The 20,123-nt window shown below is 38.3% G+C and overlaps 1 protein-coding gene across 3 annotated transcripts in view; it reads right to left on the bottom strand.

Annotated features, from left to right (window-relative positions):
* LOC131953077 (bridge-like lipid transfer protein family member 3B) overlaps window positions 1–20,123 on the bottom strand; it is a 71,787-nt gene that overhangs the window by 38,042 nt on the left and 13,622 nt on the right. For all 3 annotated transcript variants that reach the window (XM_059316105.1, XM_059316106.1, XM_059316107.1), the window contains exons 3-4: window positions 1,197–1,235; window positions 55–128 (exon numbers count right to left, since the gene is read on the bottom strand). In XM_059316105.1, coding sequence (XP_059172088.1) covers window positions 55–128; window positions 1,197–1,235 — 113 coding nt within the window. The remainder of the gene's footprint in view (window positions 1–54; window positions 129–1,196; window positions 1,236–20,123) is intronic.

Raw genomic sequence — 20,123 nt, 5'->3', positions numbered from 1 at the left:
CACTGGCTGCTGGCCAACGAGACCCATCATAGCACAACAATACGTCCAACTTACGTCTGCTGGCTCTGATTGTTCGGGGCTCTCGGCTGCTCGCATGTCTCTGTTTCCACGATGACCTCATCCAAGTACTGACAGTTGGGATCACAGGGCGGGAGGGGTGTGGAGGGCAACGTGTGTTACATTTCATTAGACATTTGAAAAAGGATTATATCTATATCTTTATATATATATATATATATATATATATATATATATATATATATATATATATATATATATATATATATATATATATATATAAACTGGGTTACCGTTTATTTTTTAAAAACCTATCACAAAAGGCTTCCTATTTTGTAGAGAAATTTCTGAGACAATTGTAATTGTATGGGACATGTGAAAGCGAAGCTTCGGGGTAAAAGCGATAATTTTGTCAAATTGATAGGTGTACTTTAGGTGGTCACGTCATAAATTGATAGGTGTACTTTGGGTGGTCCCGTCATAAATTGATAGGTGTACTTTAGGTGGTCACGTCATAAATTGATAGGTGTACTTTGGGTGGTCAGGTCATAAATTGATAGGTGTACTTTAGGTGGTCAGGTCATAAATTGATAGGTGTACTTTGGGTGGTCACGTCATAAATTTTTTAAATTGATAGGTATACTTTGGGTGGTCACGTCATAAATCGATAGGTGTACTTTAGGTGGTCACGTCATAAATTGATAGGTGTACTTTGGGTGGTCACGTCATAAATTGATAGGTGTACTTTGGGTGGTCAGGTTATAAGAAGTTGGTGCCTTCTAATCAAACACAAAGTATCATCAAAATATGACACAAAAGACGTATCATATGACAAACTTTACGTATGTCACAGACATAAGAAGTAATAATTTTAAAGGAAAAAAAAGAACACTACTTTACATATTTGCATGAATAAGAAACAAGATTTTGAAAAAAAAATGTGTATGTATAATAATTTCTTATCTTTTCTTAGCAAGTCAAGAATAGTTAACAGTAATAACATATCAAGAGAAGTGGTGCAATGTAAATACTTGAACCATGGTGATAACGTTTTTATTAAATTGTGACACATTCTTTGTGTAGTGTACTGTTTGATGGGTCTAAAGTGTACACCAACACAATAAATACGATGCGATTAAAATTCTAAATAAAGAGTGAGGTTGTCAGTTTGTACATACCAATCGTATAGGTTGAGATTTGAGACTTGTCCACTGGATCTGTGGGGGAAAATAACACAGGGATTAAAGATGTGGTGACAACAGTGGTAGGATAGAATCATAGTGCTGTATCAAGCTACAGATAGAATCATAGTGCTGTATCAAGCTATTATCTGATTTAATGATTACCGAAACCCACGCAACCTTCTCATACAACTGGCATGAACTACATCGTGAAGTTCCACTTTTAGAACCTTGACCTAGTCGGACTGCCAGTCCATTCTAGGATCAGTCAGTCGTACATATCATTAACCCACGTACCCGTCAACAGCCCATTACCACCCACGCCCTAACCGAGCCCGTGAGGTGTTCCCAGTGTAACATAATGACCGGCCCGTTAATACTGGAACCAGATTGTAACCTCGCGTCAGAGATCGAACGTGGGCGGTGTAGGGACGAGAGTAAGCTAAGCTGACAATACAATAAAAAAAACGATTTTAGTACGATTGACTCACGCTAGACATTTACATAATACAGAACTAACGTCACCCTGGGGTGTTCATCGCATGATGGAGGGGGTAGCGCTGTGATCTACTACATGGTAGGTGGGTAAGGATGGTAAGACGTTTACTGGAGGCTAGCAGATCTACCACATGGTAGGTGGGTAATGATGGCAAGACGTTTACTGGAGGCAGATCTACCACATGGTAGGTGGGTAATGATGGCAAGACGTTTACTGGAGGCAGATCTACCACATGGTAGGTGGGTAATGATGGCAAGACGTTTACTGGAGGCTAGCAGATCTACCACATGGTAGGTGGGTAATGATGGCAAGACGTTTACTGGAGACAAACAGATCTACCACATGGTAGGTGGGTAAGGATGGCAAGACGTTTACTGGAGGCAGATCTACCACATGGTAGGTGGGTAATGATGGCAAGACGTTTACTGGAGGCAGATCTACCACATGGTAGGTGGGTAATGATGGCAAGACGTTTACTGGAGGCAGATCTACCACATGGTAGGTGGGTAATGATGGCAAGACGTTTACTGGAGGCAGATCTACCACATGGTAGGTGGGTAATGATGGCAAGACGTTTACTGAAGGCAGATCTACCACATGGTAGGTGGGTAATGATGGCAAGACGTTTACTGGAGGCAGATCTACCACATGGTAGGTGGGTAATGATGGCAATACGTTTACTGGAGGCAGATCTACCACATGGTAGGTGGGTAATGATGGCAAGACGTTTACTGGAGGCAGATCTACCACATGGTAGGTGGGTAATGATGGCAAGACGTTTACTGGAGGCAGATCTACCACATGGTAGGTGGGTAATGATGGCAAGACGTTTACTGGAGGCAGATCTACCACATGGTAGGTGGGTAATGATGGCAAGACGTTTACTGGAGGCAGATCTACCACATGGTAGGTGGGTAATGATGGCAAGACGTTTACTGGAGGCAGATCTACCACATGGTAGGTGGGTAATGATGGCAAGACGTTTACTGGAGGCAGATCTACCACATGGTAGGTGGGTAATGATGGCAATACGTTTACTGGAGGCAGATCTACCACATGGTAGGTGGGTAATGATGGCAAGACGTTTACTGGAGGCAGATCTACCACATGGTAGGTGGGTAATGATGGCAATACGTTTACTGGAGGCAGATCTACCACATGGTAGGTGGGTAATGATGGCAATACGTTTACTGGAGGCAGATCTACCACATGGTAGGTGGGTAATGATGGCAAGACGTTTACTGGAGGCAGATCTACCACATGGTAGGTGGGTAATGATGGCAATACGTTTACTGGAGGCAGATCTACCACATGGTAGGTGGGTAATGATGGCAAGACGTTTACTGGAGGCAGATCTACCACATGGTAGGTGGGTAATGATGGCAAGACGTTTACTGGAGGCAGATCTACCACATGGTAGGTGGGTAATGATGGCAAGACGTTTACTGGAGGCAGATCTACCACATGGTAGGTGGCTAATGACCGCTGGGCGCGTAGCATGAATTACACGCCTGGGTTAAGTTGGGAGAGCAGCCATCCAGAATTGTACGTGGGTCAATGTCCACTGAATTAACGGATAATGGACGAGCTATATTTTATATGTTGGCTCAGGCGTGAGTGACAAATTAGGAATTATGTTATGGGCATTAAAATGTACAACATTTAATGAATAACAAATGCCTTAACGCCAAATATTAAAGTAAACATATTCACATTGCTGGTATCGATTATCAAAATATACTTTAGCTCTAGATGTTTAGGTTAAAGAGTAGAGCTAGAATAAGATTAAAATGAAAGCAAGTCTATGGTTTAAAAATGTGTGTAGTTCTAGTTTAAAGTACCTTTACGCGTGTGTGAATATATCTAATCGCCGGGTGTCTATTTTACTACTCTTTAAAAAAAAACCGCATGCTCTATTGAAGTATTACACGCAGCGCCAATATAATTCACTGTCTGACCAGGAAAAAAGCACCATCTAATAAATGGGACAAGTCTCCCGTGAGGTAGGGGATATTGCCTCATTCGACGTCAGACAACCAAGAGGCAATCCCTCACCTCCCTCACCCACGTGCATAATGAAATAAATAAAAGGAAGTTTAAGATGGGCGAGGGGGGTCTTAGGACGGATAGGTCGTCACCGAGATCCTCCATAGCACAACAATGAGAAACGGGGAGGGGGGGGGGGGGGATTGAAGTCTATTATCATTTCTAAGCGTTCAGGTTGGCGCGTTTTAGATCATGGTTTCGGGAATTTGTGTTTAAAGCGCCGAGTTGGAATGAGCGGAGAGACATGAGACAGTGGGTTGGGCAAGTTGGTAGAGGCGGGGGCAGGGGGTGGCGCGACATGTAAATTAGCGGGAAAGGAGGGGGGGGGGGGCGTAATCAATAACGAAAAAAAAAATAAACGTAGTGGAGAATAAAGCGTAAACTGAATGAGGGAGAAAAAGGAAGGAAATAATACCAAGAAGGATGGGATGCCAGTGAGAGAGAGAAGGACCACAACAGGGAAATCAATAACTGCGCTTGGCCAGATTTGTAGGTTCTGATATTCTTAGGTGAGTTATTTTGTTTAAGACAGGGCGGATACGGGGAGAGGGGCATATGGCCATTTTTTTCTTTCAGTGCACCTAGGGAGTTGTGGAGTAGACGCGAGGGTTGAGGATTTAAGTTATTAGCAAATGGTGGAGTTTCAGTAACCGGTGGAGTTTCAGTAACTGGTGGGGTTTCAGTAATTGGTGAAGTATTAGCAACTGGTGGAGTTTCAGTAACCGGTGGAGTTTCAGTAACCGGTGGAGTTTCAGCAACTAGTGTTGGAGCTAATGCGCCCCTGTAACACATGTTGACTATCGTTATTTGATCAGTGCTTTATTACACCGAGAAATATGAAGAGAAAAAAAAAGGGAGGCAAAGATCGACTTGACGTGTACGAAACATCAACCGGAAGTGGTTCTATTTTTGAATCAATATGTCGCTTCAGTCATATTTGATTTTCATCTTCCCAGCCACCCCCTCCACATATCAATTCTATTAGCTATTTAGAGATGTTCTACCGACTTTTCCTGTATCTTTCATTGCTATTAAATGTTGATCAGCATGGAATATATAGAAATGATCAACATGGATTACACTGAAATGATGATCAACGCAGATTTAAAGATTTCTTAGCATTAAAAACATTTTGACAGCATTATGATAGAAATATACGAGAGTCTTCATTCCTGAATGTGTGTTAGGGATTGTACTTCATTAAAATATAATTCCCTTCCAAGCCATTCCAACCGTAGCACCATTTCGCAATAACGTACATCTATTTATTTTCTGTATCGGGTGATCGGCTGGGGTAGGAGTGGTTGTGTTAATGTGACTAGGGCCTGCTGCGATTAGACATTAGCGTTCCGAGATTTTTTTTTTATGTAATTGAACCTACATTACACAATACATCGATCGAAGAAGACTTTTAGCATATAACTTTCTCACCGAATCAATGTGTTAACCCAAGAGAAATCTTACTGTAACCCCATGGATGATGCAACAAGACGGCAGTCAACTAATCGCGCAGGTTACGAGGAGAATTTTAAACCAACATGAAGAATAATTGTGTGATAAGGATTCGTGGGTGTTGGAAAGGGTGATAAATCACGGCACAAGAAACAACGTTTGCAGTTATGTGCACACTTTAAAAAGCAACATGGAAATATAATGTCTGTTAACGATGTGAGAGGGATTACAAATTTCTGCCTAATGACTTCAAATGAGCGAGCTATTAAAAGTTAATTTAATCCCTTTTCACAGAACATTTTATCAGACCGGCTTATATCGACATTAAAGTTGCTATAGTATAGGCTAGAACACAACTCAGCAAAATAAACATCAGTACATAAAAGGCTACAACTTATACAACACCTTATTTACTTTTTAAATCCACGTCTCTAATAACTGCCTCCCGTTACCCCCCCCCCCCAACCCCACGAACGTTGATATTCATACAGTGCAAAAGCTTTTTGTACGTATCGAACGTACCACTGGAACCCTCGGATAGCCAGTGATCAGAGTAGACCGGAAGTGTGGCGCCACTATCACGCCGTGCTTGATACCCCGGCTTAGCTCTGACAGTTGAAACAAAAAGCTCCCATGTAAAACAATGTATTTAAAAGGACGTTTTTTAAAGGGGGTTCTGTGATGGAATACGATGCCTACAACGCGAACCTATTTTTAATAATTTCTATAAAAAAAGAAGATTAGAATGAATGGCTTGGTTACACAGCATTACTGTGTTTATTAAAACTCCCATAGATCACTCTGAGGCCGATGGGGTAGAATGATGCAATAAACAGTGCCAGGAAACGGGTCACCGGTCTGTCATGCGCTGGACACAACTCTACGTCTCGTGGCCGGTACACTTTTTCTGTCCTCCCCCATCACGTGAGCTCACGACAAGAATAAAAACAACGACTTAATGGATAATGCTTCTTTATTCCCCGCCTTTGTGGTTTCTGGGAATGTGGCAGGAGTTGTAAAGTTCACCCGAGGACGGGATAAGGGGGTTAGAGCCCTCAAAGCAATCCAATTGCGGGGATGTTTTTAGCGAGTTTCAGATGCATTTTGGCTCAGAAATAAAACAGCTGCAGCTTTATTTTTACATCAATGTTTTCCTGTTATCCCATTTATTACAATACCGTAATTTTTCCCCCAATCTTATCAACAATCGAAAATAGTCCAATAGCATACATTCAAAACGGGGCGCCAAAAGGGTTAGAAAAAGAATTGAAAGCCCATTTTAAGCTGAAGTATTGAATTATACACAGTCCAAGTTAAAAAATAAAAGGCAACAAGGTTTTACACGCTGATTTAACTGTTATCTACATCAATTGTGTGGCACCAAAATAAACACTGCTGTGGGGTAGTGACTGGTAAAAAGCGCCACCAACCTTTTCAACTGGGGTGGGGGGGGGGGGCAGGTATCAAGATTGCATACCTTAACAGATGAGGGCAGATAATAAGAAAGGGGCAGGTAACAAGAAAGGACAAATAACAATATTGCATACCTTAACAACAGGTAAGGGCAGGTAACAAGATTGCATACCTTAACAGGTGAGGGCAGATAATAAGAAAGGGCAGGTAACAAGAAAGGGCAAATAAGATTTCATACCTTAACAACAGGTAAAGACAGGTAACAAGATTGCATACCTTTAACAACAGCTGAGGATAGGTAACAAGATTAGATACCATAATAACCATACTAGCTGGGTTAAATCAGGGACGATATACTGATTGAACCCGGATTTAAACTTGAAACTTTCGGATAAGCAGTCTAGTGCTCTACCACTTGGCCACGCCGTCCTCTATATATTAGATATTACAGTTTAAAAACCTGAAGCCATGCTAAACCTCCAATTCAATTTTAACCCCATCTAGCTTTTTAAAAAAATTCTGGACAGACAGGTTCAATGTCTTATAAAGAAACGGGCTCACACAGTGAAGCAGGAGCAAGTAACTCTTATTTTCTACTGCACACACACAATTTACTTTCAACTACCCTCCACCGTCCTCGGCCAGAGAGGAGAGTTTGTTTTGGCCTGTTATCGAGACACATTCACATCAATCATCGCAGGCAGTGCTGGGAGATGGTGAAGAAATAATTTTTTTAAAGTCAATTAGCTTTCAATTTCTTTGGTCAAACTAAGACGACCGAGTTATGTCAACAGGTTTATCAGCCATTTTGTTGGGCTTCTAAATTAGCGGGTTCTATTTTTAGGAGGTCCGCCAGAGCACGACATACAACATCTCTAAGGAGCGGGTGCAGCTAGGCATACCACACCGACCGTCTGGCTATTGATGATAAAGTTGCATTTTTATTGAATGAGTCCTGTTTACATAATTCGTCGACTGTATGGGGCGAACCGTGACACATAGAACCTTTTTTTTTTAAATGTGTCATCGCTACGGCTGAGCGTGTGGGATTTTCTCAATCAACTTGTAGACAAGCCGATTACAAGGATATAAACAAGCAATAAATAATATCGTTTGGTAATTGAAAAAGTTACCAAAAGTAGATTTCCTTCATACATGACAGACAGACGACATTTCAAGAAACTGGACGTTTGTCAATGATGCTATAAAGTGTTAATTCAACGCCAAATGTAGACACGGATACAATCTCTATACCACATATACCGAGCAAAAGTTATTTTTCTAATAACATAAACATATTGTTAAAGAAATGTGGTATATGGTTGTACCTCGCACAAAAGAGATAAATTTATTAAGAACATTACCATATTATCAAAGAGATATGATATCTGACTAAACCACAAAAAAGAGCAACATTCGATTTCCTAAAGACAAAGTAAAAGATTGGCCGTGTTTCGAGTTCTTGATATTATCATCCTTCTAGACTGGCATTTTCATTTACGATCTGCCCTCTTGTGTATTTCGTTTAGTGAAAACATTACTTCCTTCATGTGAGATCATTCGTTCAACGCAACTCGCCGGGAAAGTGCTGGGAATATTTAATGTTGGCTAATTCCAGTCAATAGAATAATGTGGTGGCGTGTGGTTTATGGGTATCTAAAGGGGAGGGGGGGGGGACAACAACATCTGACTACGGAAGATTCTTGTCTACAGATAAAAAAAAAACGTTAGGGATACTTAATGGGGGTTAATTTCATGAAAAAAGAAAATATTGTAAAGTTTTTGTAGTTAATGAGAATATAAGAGGATCCAACAACTGACTACATAGGAATATTATACCGACGCTTTAATACACGTTTGTCTTTTATATATATATATATATATATATATATATATATATATATATATATATATATATATATATATATATATATATATATATATATATATATATATATATATATATATATATATATAATTTTTATATAATACCTTTCATCCACCTAATAGTTGCATATAAACAATTTCCAATGTTGACACTAGAGAGGTTTTATCATTATTTTCTGCCCAAAAAATCTCCAAATTGCGTATTGCTTCTCTCAAAACTCCAACCAAACTCTAACAAGACATTTATCATTCACAAGGGGCTCGTTATACAATTTTTTTGTGACAGGTATTCTCAATTAACTCAGAACTCCAAAAACCACGGGTGCTGTATATGTTGGGCACTTTAAAAATCTAACAGCTGTAGCTAACAGTTTAATGTTTAGGACCAGGACACACGAAGAAACCTGGAGGGGAAATGAGGCTGGTCAGAATCACGCTGCATGAATTATCAACCAATATTAGCTGGACTAAAATAAACTCACAGGGCAATAGGCCTTCCAAAAAACACAAGGGAAAATCTGAGGAAGATGACTGTGTTGTGTCTCATATGGTGCCACCTAGTGAGACTGGATCAAGACAGAGCACTCAAGAGAGCTGTAGTTGGCCGCACATACCCCAGCTAGAGTTACGGGCAGGAAGGTGACCAGCTATGTCTGTAGCACTTTACAAATACAAAGCTACGTTACAAGTCCCAGCAGGAGTTTTGGTAATAAAGATGACTAGGTGAGTCTGTCAATATAACACAGCGCGGATTGTTTTTATTTCACGACGGAACAAACAAAAAGTCGGGATTAGAGAGCACACTGTGGCCGCTTTATAAAGGGTCTCGGCCAATATAAAGACTCTGCAGGAACCCCACTATTTATCAATCAAAGCTTAGGGATTAGAAACTGGAACCGGCGGGTATTTCTCTCGATGTAAACATCAAAGCTGGACCGTCTATAGTCATCTTCTATTTTCAATGTGCTACAGTTATTGCTAGTCAAATAATGTTCAAATTGTTTGATAAAGAGCTATAGTTTGTATTCTTAAATTTTCGTACTTCTTCGGATTGCTTTTTCATCGGTAATTATTGAAGCGAACTATCCAATAAGTAATAGGCCAGTTAGTCGGAGCTTGCCGTGTTGAGGCCTGCCTGGCTAATGGGAGACACCTCCTGAGCCGTTTACGTAAAGAAAGAAAGTCGGCGACAAGTTATTTTTAAACCCAACACAGCAGCTTGTGTTTAGTATTTCAGCACAAAGTTAAAAAGTGTACAAAACAAAAATAAATTAAAGAAGTAATCAAAGAAAACAAAACAAACAACCGTAATGAAAAAAAATAATAATCAAACAATACTAGCCATTATAAACACATAATATTCTTCTAATTTCTGTGTTAACCTTTTGCAACCCGCGGTAAGTTTTAAAGAATCAGACAGATAAGTTCATAAAAGTTACTTTAATAAACGTACAGAATAGACAGCCGAACTTGAAAACTCGGTAGAAGGATATACAAAACAACCCAACAAATTATGTTAAAAATTGTTGACATAATACGTGTTTTTATATCTCCGGTATACACAGCTGAGCTCAAAGGTTTTATAATGACGACATCGAATACTCATTAGCATTTTACTTAACGACGTCTAACTGTTTTGAATGTTAAATTAAAATAGATGAACGTAAAAAATATTTCACTACACTAACACACTTCTGCAGCAGGTTTAAGAATTCAGATTAGATTCCTAATTGTTTTTCGTGTCAGGAGTTAAAAAAAACAATAAGGTGGGATTGGGTTATTCAGGCCTACGTATGTCAGTGATCGATCGTTCTCTAACATGAATTTAATTAAATGTGAACTGAGAAGCGTAAGTATTGGCGCACCTTGTAACCGTGTTTTACGTTTGTAGATAGCAGATAGGTAGAAATGCAACAACATACATGGATGTGTAGGCTGGTTGTTAATGCTGTCAAACCTTAGTGTACTCTGCTCTCTCATATAATAAAGACATCATGAATGTGACAAATCAGGAGGCATATAATACTTCTGTGAGCTTTGTATTTTGTTACAAATGACTGTTACTGTAACACACGTTAGCTACGGACCCTTGTGGGTTATCCTTCTAAACGCTTGACCAATTTTAGATCTATAGCTTTATCTGTTATACTGATTTCTCTACTCTCCTTGTAACATTATCATTTCATTTACATACATTGTTCAACTTAAGATAAAGTAGAACGAGTAATTCTATTACAGTGGTTGGCTTATTATAAGCGTGACAAATTATTTTTTAAGAAAGGTTGTGCCTGCTAACATATAACACTACTAGTTAAAAAAATCATTTAAATAATTAGAAAACAACGTATAGCTGTATGAACACATATTATACATAAATTCTGCACATTCTAAACGTATGTACTTGCTAATAAAATTAGCCATTCCTGGAATGAAGGCCGGCATTGTAGAGGACAAGGTCATTAATTAAAGTAAAGGCTGGTGCTGGCATTATGGTCCATATCGATTGTCACTTGAGAGCAGCTCACCTCACCGGGCCAACAAGACCTCCACGCTCCATGTAATTACTATTTATTTCCAGTCTAGGATGTGCCCACAACCTAAACGTTACGCGGGGAAATAAATTCCATTCACACTAGATTTAAATTTCCTTTTTTTTTCGTCCTCCCAGTTTTAATTGCCTTGTCGGGAATCACAAAGAGATAACGTAAAAAAAATTACAGATGGGACGTAGGGGCTAGAGAAGGCTTGGGGGAAATGGAGATCTGGTACAGTAATCTTTGCACTCTCGTGGGGGAGAAATAGGAGGAAATCTTCACAAGGGCTTTTAAGTTTAATACATACATACATACATACATACATACATACATACATACATACATACATACATACATACATACATACATACATACATACATACATACATACATACATACATACATACATACATACATACATACATACATACATACATACATACATACATACATACATACAAGAGAGTCATATATAGACGTACACTAATAGACCTACATATGCAGCCCAGATGGAGAGAGGAAGGCTTGTAGGCAGACGAATACGTCTATTCTACAGATAATGTCCTGCTTTTAATTTGTACCATGTTTCTTTTATTCTACTATTAAATTAATTAATGTTTTAAGTGGTCTTAACGACGTTCCTTTAGAGTTAAACAGCAGGCTAATAGACTAAAGTGATTGGCATTTAAACCTGTTATTATTGTATCGCTCTTATCACGGAGGCGCAACACTGCAGCATGCTATTATGAGACCAGTTTAAATTACAGTTCGCCTAACGCTGGGATATCATAATTGGACGCCCGATGGACCGGCGTTTGTTCAAGCCAACTATGTAAACCTTCTAATTGGACAAAAAGCAACTGGGATGCAACCAGACGATCAACAAAATTTAATCTGCCAGGCACGTCTTAGAAACTAAAAAAAAAATTAATTATTTCGTTTTATATTTTGGGTTAACGATTTGTTTACTATTCGACGTTGAACCAAGCCATCAATAACTGTCGACTTTTTTTAAGGAAGGAAAGGTTTCCTCTCTGAAGGCTACTGCTGGGACGTGAATCCCATCCAGCCCTCGGAGAACGACCACCACACTGATCGCTTGTTCCGCGAGATTAGTTTGTTGATAAGCGACGGATGCCTCATAAAACCCAGTACTTTGCCAGTAGCCGTTCTGAAACGATCTGCCGTAAATTCCCATCTATAGCCATCTGGTGTGAATGTCAAGATTTAGTACAAGCTCATTGTGTTTATGGTTGAACATTCAATAGCAATGCTAGATCAGCACGATCAAATTTCCTGATTTTCAAAACAGTTTCGACATTTTTTGATGTTCAGAGTACTTTAAGAAACGAGTCCCATCATCACAGGATAACAATATAATAGATTTTTTACACATCAACCTAAACGAATTTTAATTTAATTTAACACGGTGGTCTAGTGGAACAGATTTAACAAATCTATTTTCGTACCTCAGCATGTTAAAGCGCCAGGTAGCGGTCATTAATTCCCCCAGATGAATTTGTGTATACATAGGGACTGAATGAAAGTGTATACATAGGGACTGAATGAAATCTTAAGCAACGATCCTAGTATCTGAAGTTAACAATCGCGAAATATCTGTTATAGAAAAAGTGGCTTTAACTTACTGTTGATTGTAATGTAAGATTATATCATACCGTGTAGTTTACTTGGAGGGCGGGTGTGGAAGGAGGGGTTAAGTTTAATGTTTACACTGTTCGGGTTATTATTATTTTGTGCCTACTGGCTGTTTTGTGTTCATTTGGTTATTTGCATGTATTCAAGCTTCTTCATATTTGTTCATTATAATGTCTATTCAATCTAGATATTGTTCTGGCGAGCAAGTCGGAGCTATTTATAGTACAATTTGAAAAAAAGAGGGGAAGCCACGGACTAAATAAGCAGATAAAGTTGTCTGTAATTGAACAAAATCGTGGAGTGGGGGCACCACACGGGGGACAAGAACGCATCGTCACGAGAAAGCATTGTTCAAGCCCTAGAGATGAGATGGCACGTTTCTATGGGTTCTCATTCCACCGCTGATTGCACACCTCGCGCAGGAGCTTCGGGTTTCCCATTACTTCCAGCTGGTCGCACATGAGACTCGTTGACTGGCTTCTCGCATATCTGTCGAGTTCCAGCACTCACGGCCCTTTTCATTATTTCATCACGCCTTTTCAAATGAACAATATTGTGTCCGTAGAGTTTTATCTACCGTAATAAGGGCCCGCCATTTTATGAAAAACTGACTAGTCTACATAAAAACAATAGAGATTACGAGCCGACCCGCGGCGTATCAGACTCCGCTATTTAGTTGTTTTATTTTCTACTTTTCAGTTATTCATGATTTGTGAATTCGACAGTACCAATGCTACCACTGAATATATTTGCTTTAAATCACTATCAGTAGCTCGTTAAGGACGCTAACCGCCCCCCCTTCCTCCTTTCCCCAACCCCAACTCCCCCCCCCCCGTGAAAGCAGCCTCTTCTTAGTTACCTCCCCTAAGTTTAAACTAAATTATCTGCCCCTATTAGCCGTCACTAAACCCGGCTCTACGATTGTAAACATTTAGCGTGAACCACAGCTCACCAAACTTTCATAGAGAGGAAGGGAGGGGACTGCAAGGCGCGCTTACAGCTTGTTTTCTAACGTCTCCAAGAAGAGAATTATATATATAGATAGATATGATCACATTCATATGAGAAGTATGAACGTATTGACTTAAAATTTAGCTATTTGAAAATAATATTTTTAAATTAAAAAAGATTATAAGATACAACAGCAACGAGTTTAATGTATATCAAACAGTTAATTAAGCTTAAAACGTAATACAAGTAATTCCAAAATTGAAATGCTAAGTGACGTTCTTAGAAAAATAACGTGTTTTGTTGTGTTTGTTGCTGAAATAGCTGAGACAAGACAGATTAATCTCATTTTAAAAGCCAGAAGAAAAAAAAACCCTCTTGCTAATTTAAAAAAAAAAAACCATTCAAATGTTCATACAAAATTAACACGTAACACGATCAGGTAAACAACAGACCATATAAAGTGACAGAGACTGTCAGTTTTTTGTTTTTTTAAAATCCAGATCGAATTACTTCTTCACATTAGAATTTTTTTCCTAATAACTAAATGATTTACGTGAACACGTCAAAACTAATCAACTTTTAGTGCTCAAATAAAACATATCTAATTAAAGCCAGCTAAGATGCGTGCTAACCAGTGTTTTACCTACAAGTGTTGAGAATTCCATTAATTTGTATCCTAAAATATACTGTAAGCCGAATACGGCCACAAATAAATCCTCCCATTAATAACACTATTAGGACTGTCTTCAGCTACCCCAACATCAAAAGGTTACTCAACACCTAAAAAAAAATCAGCTGAAAAACATGTTAACAACTGTTTACCAACCAGTATGCTGAGTTCCATTAATCTATACCCTAAAATATACCAAGGTGGACTAAAATAGCCACAACAAAGATTTCACATTAATAACAGATTAGGAAAAATATAACGCCAAGATAACAGTACATAAGGCCTAATAAATTGTAATAGCGCCTATTTTTTTTTTTTGGTCTTGTTTGGGACAGGTGCCGAAAATAACTTATTTCCTTAACAAATTATGATACTTCTATCATACTTATTAGCATGTAAACGAACTTGTGTATGATACAAGTGTAACTTCTGTTTTGCCTTTATTGATGGTCTATGTCAATCTTTGAGAGTCTAAAACTATTACTTCAATAGTCTGAGCTGGGTTATAGTAAGTTTTGGTCATGCTTGTTAACATGAAAGCCAAGAGTTTGGTACCCATGTACCGTCCCCTTATCCAACTGCTGTGTGATGCGATGGGTGAGGACGAAAAAAAAGTAGGTCTAAGAACCTTGATGCGAATAAACATGGGTTTTGCCCATTGCAAACAGTATAATATGAAGGAGGTCATATCTTTGGTGTTTTAATCCGCGTCTATCAGCTTATAGGGATGGATTAAGGTGGGGCTTGCGAGTGAAAGTGTTTCGCCAGCGCCTATGATTTATATGACTGTAGGACTAGTGGACCAGCTACAGTACATCATAGATCAAGGTACATGTAATGTGACTGTAGAGGCTAGGAGGCAATGTTCAGCCTGCTTTATAAATATTACTTAGTTCTTTAATTAGGATAGACCTATGTCTAGGCTTAGTGTTCCGTGAGAAAATGAAATACGTTACATTTTCTCATCAATCAAGGCTAACACGATACGTCTGATGTAACTGTGGCTTGAGATAGATTGTCGTTGAACTATTATTTTTTTACCCTCATTAACCTGGCTGAAATCCGAGAGATTTTAAAAATCTTAAATGGAGAAATGGGCCAACTACAGACACTATGGGTTAAGGAGATCACCTCTCCCTAAATATTAGGGGTTATGTTATGTCGGTTAGTATTACGTTAAGGGTCAATTTGTAATAGACAGATGGTTATGCCCTACTGCAGATGTTTTTTTTTATTAATTAAAAGAGGAGTAATAACCAGAAGGTAATTTATAAAATAAAAAAGGGGGGGGGGGAGGGGTCGGAAGGGCCCTGTATAATGATACGATTAATCAGTAAATGGTTGTCTTATAAGATTGCTTATATCATATCATAGAAAAACTGCCTCGAATCGAACAGTTCGCAGATATTGTTTATGTTATGTTTCTACCCAACAAAAGGCTACAACAGCCGATTTATGACTCGGGGATGATGGAAAAGCTGCATAGAACAGAACATTTCACAGATATTGTTTATGTTATGTTTCAAACCCCACAAAAGGCTACAACAACCAATATATGACGCGGTTATGATAGAAAAGCTGCCTCGAATCGAACAGTTCGACGACAATGTTGATATTATGTTTCCACTCCGGCCCCACCGAATGCTGGAAGAACAGGGATAAACAAAAAGGTTGACTGGCATTGGGCGTCAAGTCAGCGCCGTGTCTAGCGGTACGTGCGCTATCGATTGTTCAATTACACCCCTTGTGTCTTTGTTTTCATTTTGTTTCATGCTCCGTGTTCATAATTGATTAGCTAGGTGGGGCGGGGGAGGTGATTACAATATCAATACGCTGGTCAACCAATAACTCATGATCGTAGAAGATCACAACACGCATACAACAATATCTACGATACTGGTACAAACACAACGATTATATTATGGTAGCGTACTCTTGGAATTGGGCCAAAGAAGGGGAAAAACATGAATCGTAGTGTATTATTTTTTATGAACGCATTGTGATTTATCAACATTGTATTTATATCATCTTCCATACATTGCCCAGCAAAATACTTAGCGCTGAGACATCTTTAAAAAAAAAAAAATAAATAAAAATAAACTGAGCTGGGTTTGGCGTAGCTTAATTAATTAGCGCTATGAATTTACTACATGATCGGTATATCTATGGCGATATCACTAATGAAAATCAGATAGAGTAGCAGCAAGCCAACAGTACAGAAATGTGGGCGCGGGTTAAGCTGTCCTTGTAGATAAAAGTAAAGTAATGAAAACAAGATAGTGAGAAACTAGGCCGGGGGATGATCAGCCCGACCCGAGTTGAGCTCTACTGGACAAAGACGTCCAGTCATCCTACAATCACTGCCCGGTAAATTGGTGTTTTACACGGGTCACCTCTCGGCCAATACAAGCCGAAAATTTAATCAGAATCTAACATGAAAAACAGAAAGTGGTCGTCTTTATGACGTCTCAGGTGGAGGTTTAAACATTTGGGATGGTGAACTTGGGGAAAGGGGCATGATTCGTAAAATAGGATAAGTATGCATGTCGTATTTTTTTCAAGATAAAATTATGAAAAACATTTAACTTATGTCAGCTTTGACGTTGTTTTTTCCCGGTATTACGATGTGGAGTGTAAAACAAGGTAATTAAAAAGTGTAGTGACAATTTTAGCGCAATTTCCTTATGTTATCTAAAAATAGCTCTGTCGTAGCATAAATCAAGAGCAGGGTTAGTAAAACCATTGGTTAGTTATTAAAACGTTTTTTATTTTTAAAAAATTCAGTATTTTACATGTTTTATTTACATTAGAGTTACATGACTAAAAACCATTGCGCGCCTAGCTACTGAACGTGATGACGCAGCCATTGAACGTGATGGCGCAGCTATTGAACGTGATGACGCATGTGGTGTGGTTGGAAAAAATGCCTACTAATTCGGTCTAAATTTTAATTAATTAAAAATTTTTTTTTAGACCAAACGAAAGGATATTTTTGAAAACTTTCTTCGGCAATATTGTTCTAAATTATGGCAGGAATCGATTGGTACATGTTTCAAGTCGCTAAGTGGTCTGGTTGCCGAGATATGGGCCAAAAACTGCTTTTTTTTCGAGGTTTTTTTGCTTTTCCGGAAAATCCATGAAAGAAACCCGGAATTTTTATGGCCTATGTTCATTCTCGTAACTTGCTTAACATAATTGCTTTTGGAACTAGTCATCGATATTGCTTCGTTGAGGGGGAGATACGACTTAAAGCCCGGACACACATTCATCCATACATTCATTCATCCATCCATCCATCCAGAAATGACGAGTAAATAAACGCAATTCTCCAGAATGGAAATTGCGCTAAAAAGGCTACCCAATAGTGACCGTCTTATATGACTAACACGTCGTCATCATCATCATTCCTGTGGGCCCCTTGTGAAGCATAGCGACTTAACCACAACTCTCCATCGTTATAAACAGGTTCTGGGCGATTCCACAAAGTTGGGCCCGGGACATTCCTGCTGCTTCTGCATCACTGACAGCTGCCTTTTCCACGTTTGGATTGGCCTACCTACTTTCTTCTTTCCTGGAGGATTCCAATCTACAGCCTGTCTGGTGATGTTGCCAGTTGGTTTACACAGGGTGTGTTCAATTGCGCTCTTGATATTTCTTTCCCAATAGGGTCTTGCCCAGTTTTTCTCCACAGTTCGGCACTGGTAATGTTTCCAGACCACCCGAATGAACGACGCGTAAGCCACGAGTATTTGAGTTCTACATGGGTCACCTCTGGCCCAACTCGAGATGAAAATGAAATCAGAATCTCCCACGGTGAAAGCGATAAGCCACAAGGACCGTAATGTCCTCGGCAGATGAGAGTTTGATTGAAACCAGACAAACAACAGCGACATGTTCCCGGGCATTTGCATAGCTGTCAGTGTCAAATATTTACATTTAGCAGCTTAAGGAATGTGAACTGATTATCGATCTCATTGATTTTTGGGACCACTTTAAAATAGCATTAAGCCAATGAAATAACATTCTTAAGAATTTGTAATATGTTTGTCTACCAGCGCTTTAGGGGGAATTCAATATTACTTTAAAGTGTTGGGTCGATTTTTAGAAGTTTTTTAAACTTTGGATCGAAGACTTAAGTTTAAAGTATAAGACATTTTAGCAAAGAGTAGAAACTAAAACTATAAATATTTCTTATCTACACACTTAAAAGTAATAAGCTAGCTTTACAGTTTATCAAAATTTCCAGCATTCTTTTGTTTACTTTTAAATAACAGTACGAATACAGAAAAAGTGTATGTTTATTTAGAGAAAAATCAAGGGCTATTCACTGAATGAAAATAAAAACCCCATCACCAGAATGAATTTTTTTTTAACTTCCCATCAGGAGAGGAGATTAAATTTTGGAGTCTGTGCATTAATTATTGCTGAAAGTGCATGAGAAAAATGCACAACTTTTATTTACTGGCCGGTTCCTGCTTACAAAGTTAATGGGCCCGCGTTTGGCGCTGCGATCGAGAACACGTAACGTTATCAATACCAGATTTCCAGCTTTGAAAAAACCAAGACTCAAAAGCTATGACGTCAATACCATTTATAAAGAATCAAACGGCTCAAAAAGATGATTATTCTATGTTCTCGCAAAATAATTTTTTATATGATATATACTGTACTAGCAAAAACATGATTATTATAAGTAACAGCAAAAATCTGGTTATTAGATGTATTAGCTCAAATCTGTTTGTTATAAATCATGTACGTACTCCCATAAAAGATCGTGTAAAATGACGGCTGCGATTAAACAGACAAATCTCACAAATAGTTTTTCGTGAGATATAATTAATTTGCTTTTGATTAGTGTCCTGCAATCAACTTAATATAAATTTTGCATGTCTGATGGATTGACAGACAACCGATGTTGCTATGGTAACTGTATAAAAACCACAAGTGTCCATGAAATGCCATGCCGAGATCCAATATAAAAAGATATCCGCCTTTCGTGGCTTATATGATACACATTACACCTTTAATTTCTGAAAGCTTGATAATATACTTACTACAGCTTATAGTTTGAAGTTGTTAACATTGAAATAGTAGTTGAAAGTATCCGTCATACATATACGAGCACAAACACGTATGTTTATGTGTATATATATATATATATATATATATATATATATATATATATATATATATATACATATATATATATATATATATATAAATATATATATATATATATATATATATATATATATATAGATCTAAAGGCTTGCGTTAATATATCGCTACAAAGATCAAACATCGAACACTATAACTTGTATGTGTGTAGAGTAAGAAGTAGCCATTAACACAACAGCCTCTAGCAAATGAACGAGGGATAACACGATGGTAAAACAATTGATTTTTTTTTTCAGCTATCCAAATTTATTGGTCACCGATTGAATTAAATAACAAAACCGTGTTGAATTTTTAATTCTAGTTTTGTTCGTTTTCCCTAAGGCAAAGCTACTTCCCTGTTTTTTTCCCCCACACAAGTTAGTTGACGTTATGAGCAGATGTTTTTCCTAATAATATGAGTGTGATTCTGATTACTATCGCACATTAAGGTTTTTTAAAAAAAAGGCTAACAGGGCACTTTTAATCGAAACATGATTGTCGTTCTAGTGTTCCGAGTGGTGCATTGTTCGAAGCTTCCGCTTATTTCTGGTTCTTAAAACAATCAGAGAACTAAAAAAAAATGGGGATTAACAATAGAAAGCAACAATAAGGAAACAAACTACAAAAGAAAAAGCATCTGCAAAAATATAAGAATAATT

Source organism: Physella acuta, unplaced genomic scaffold (assembly GCF_028476545.2).
Source record: "Physella acuta isolate Inbredline_101_S28 unplaced genomic scaffold, ASM2847654v3 ptg000904l, whole genome shotgun sequence".
Classification (NCBI taxonomy): domain Eukaryota; kingdom Metazoa; phylum Mollusca; class Gastropoda; family Physidae; genus Physella; species Physella acuta.
Note: the sequence above shows the minus strand (reverse complement) of the source record. Positions and strands in the feature narration are given on the sequence as shown.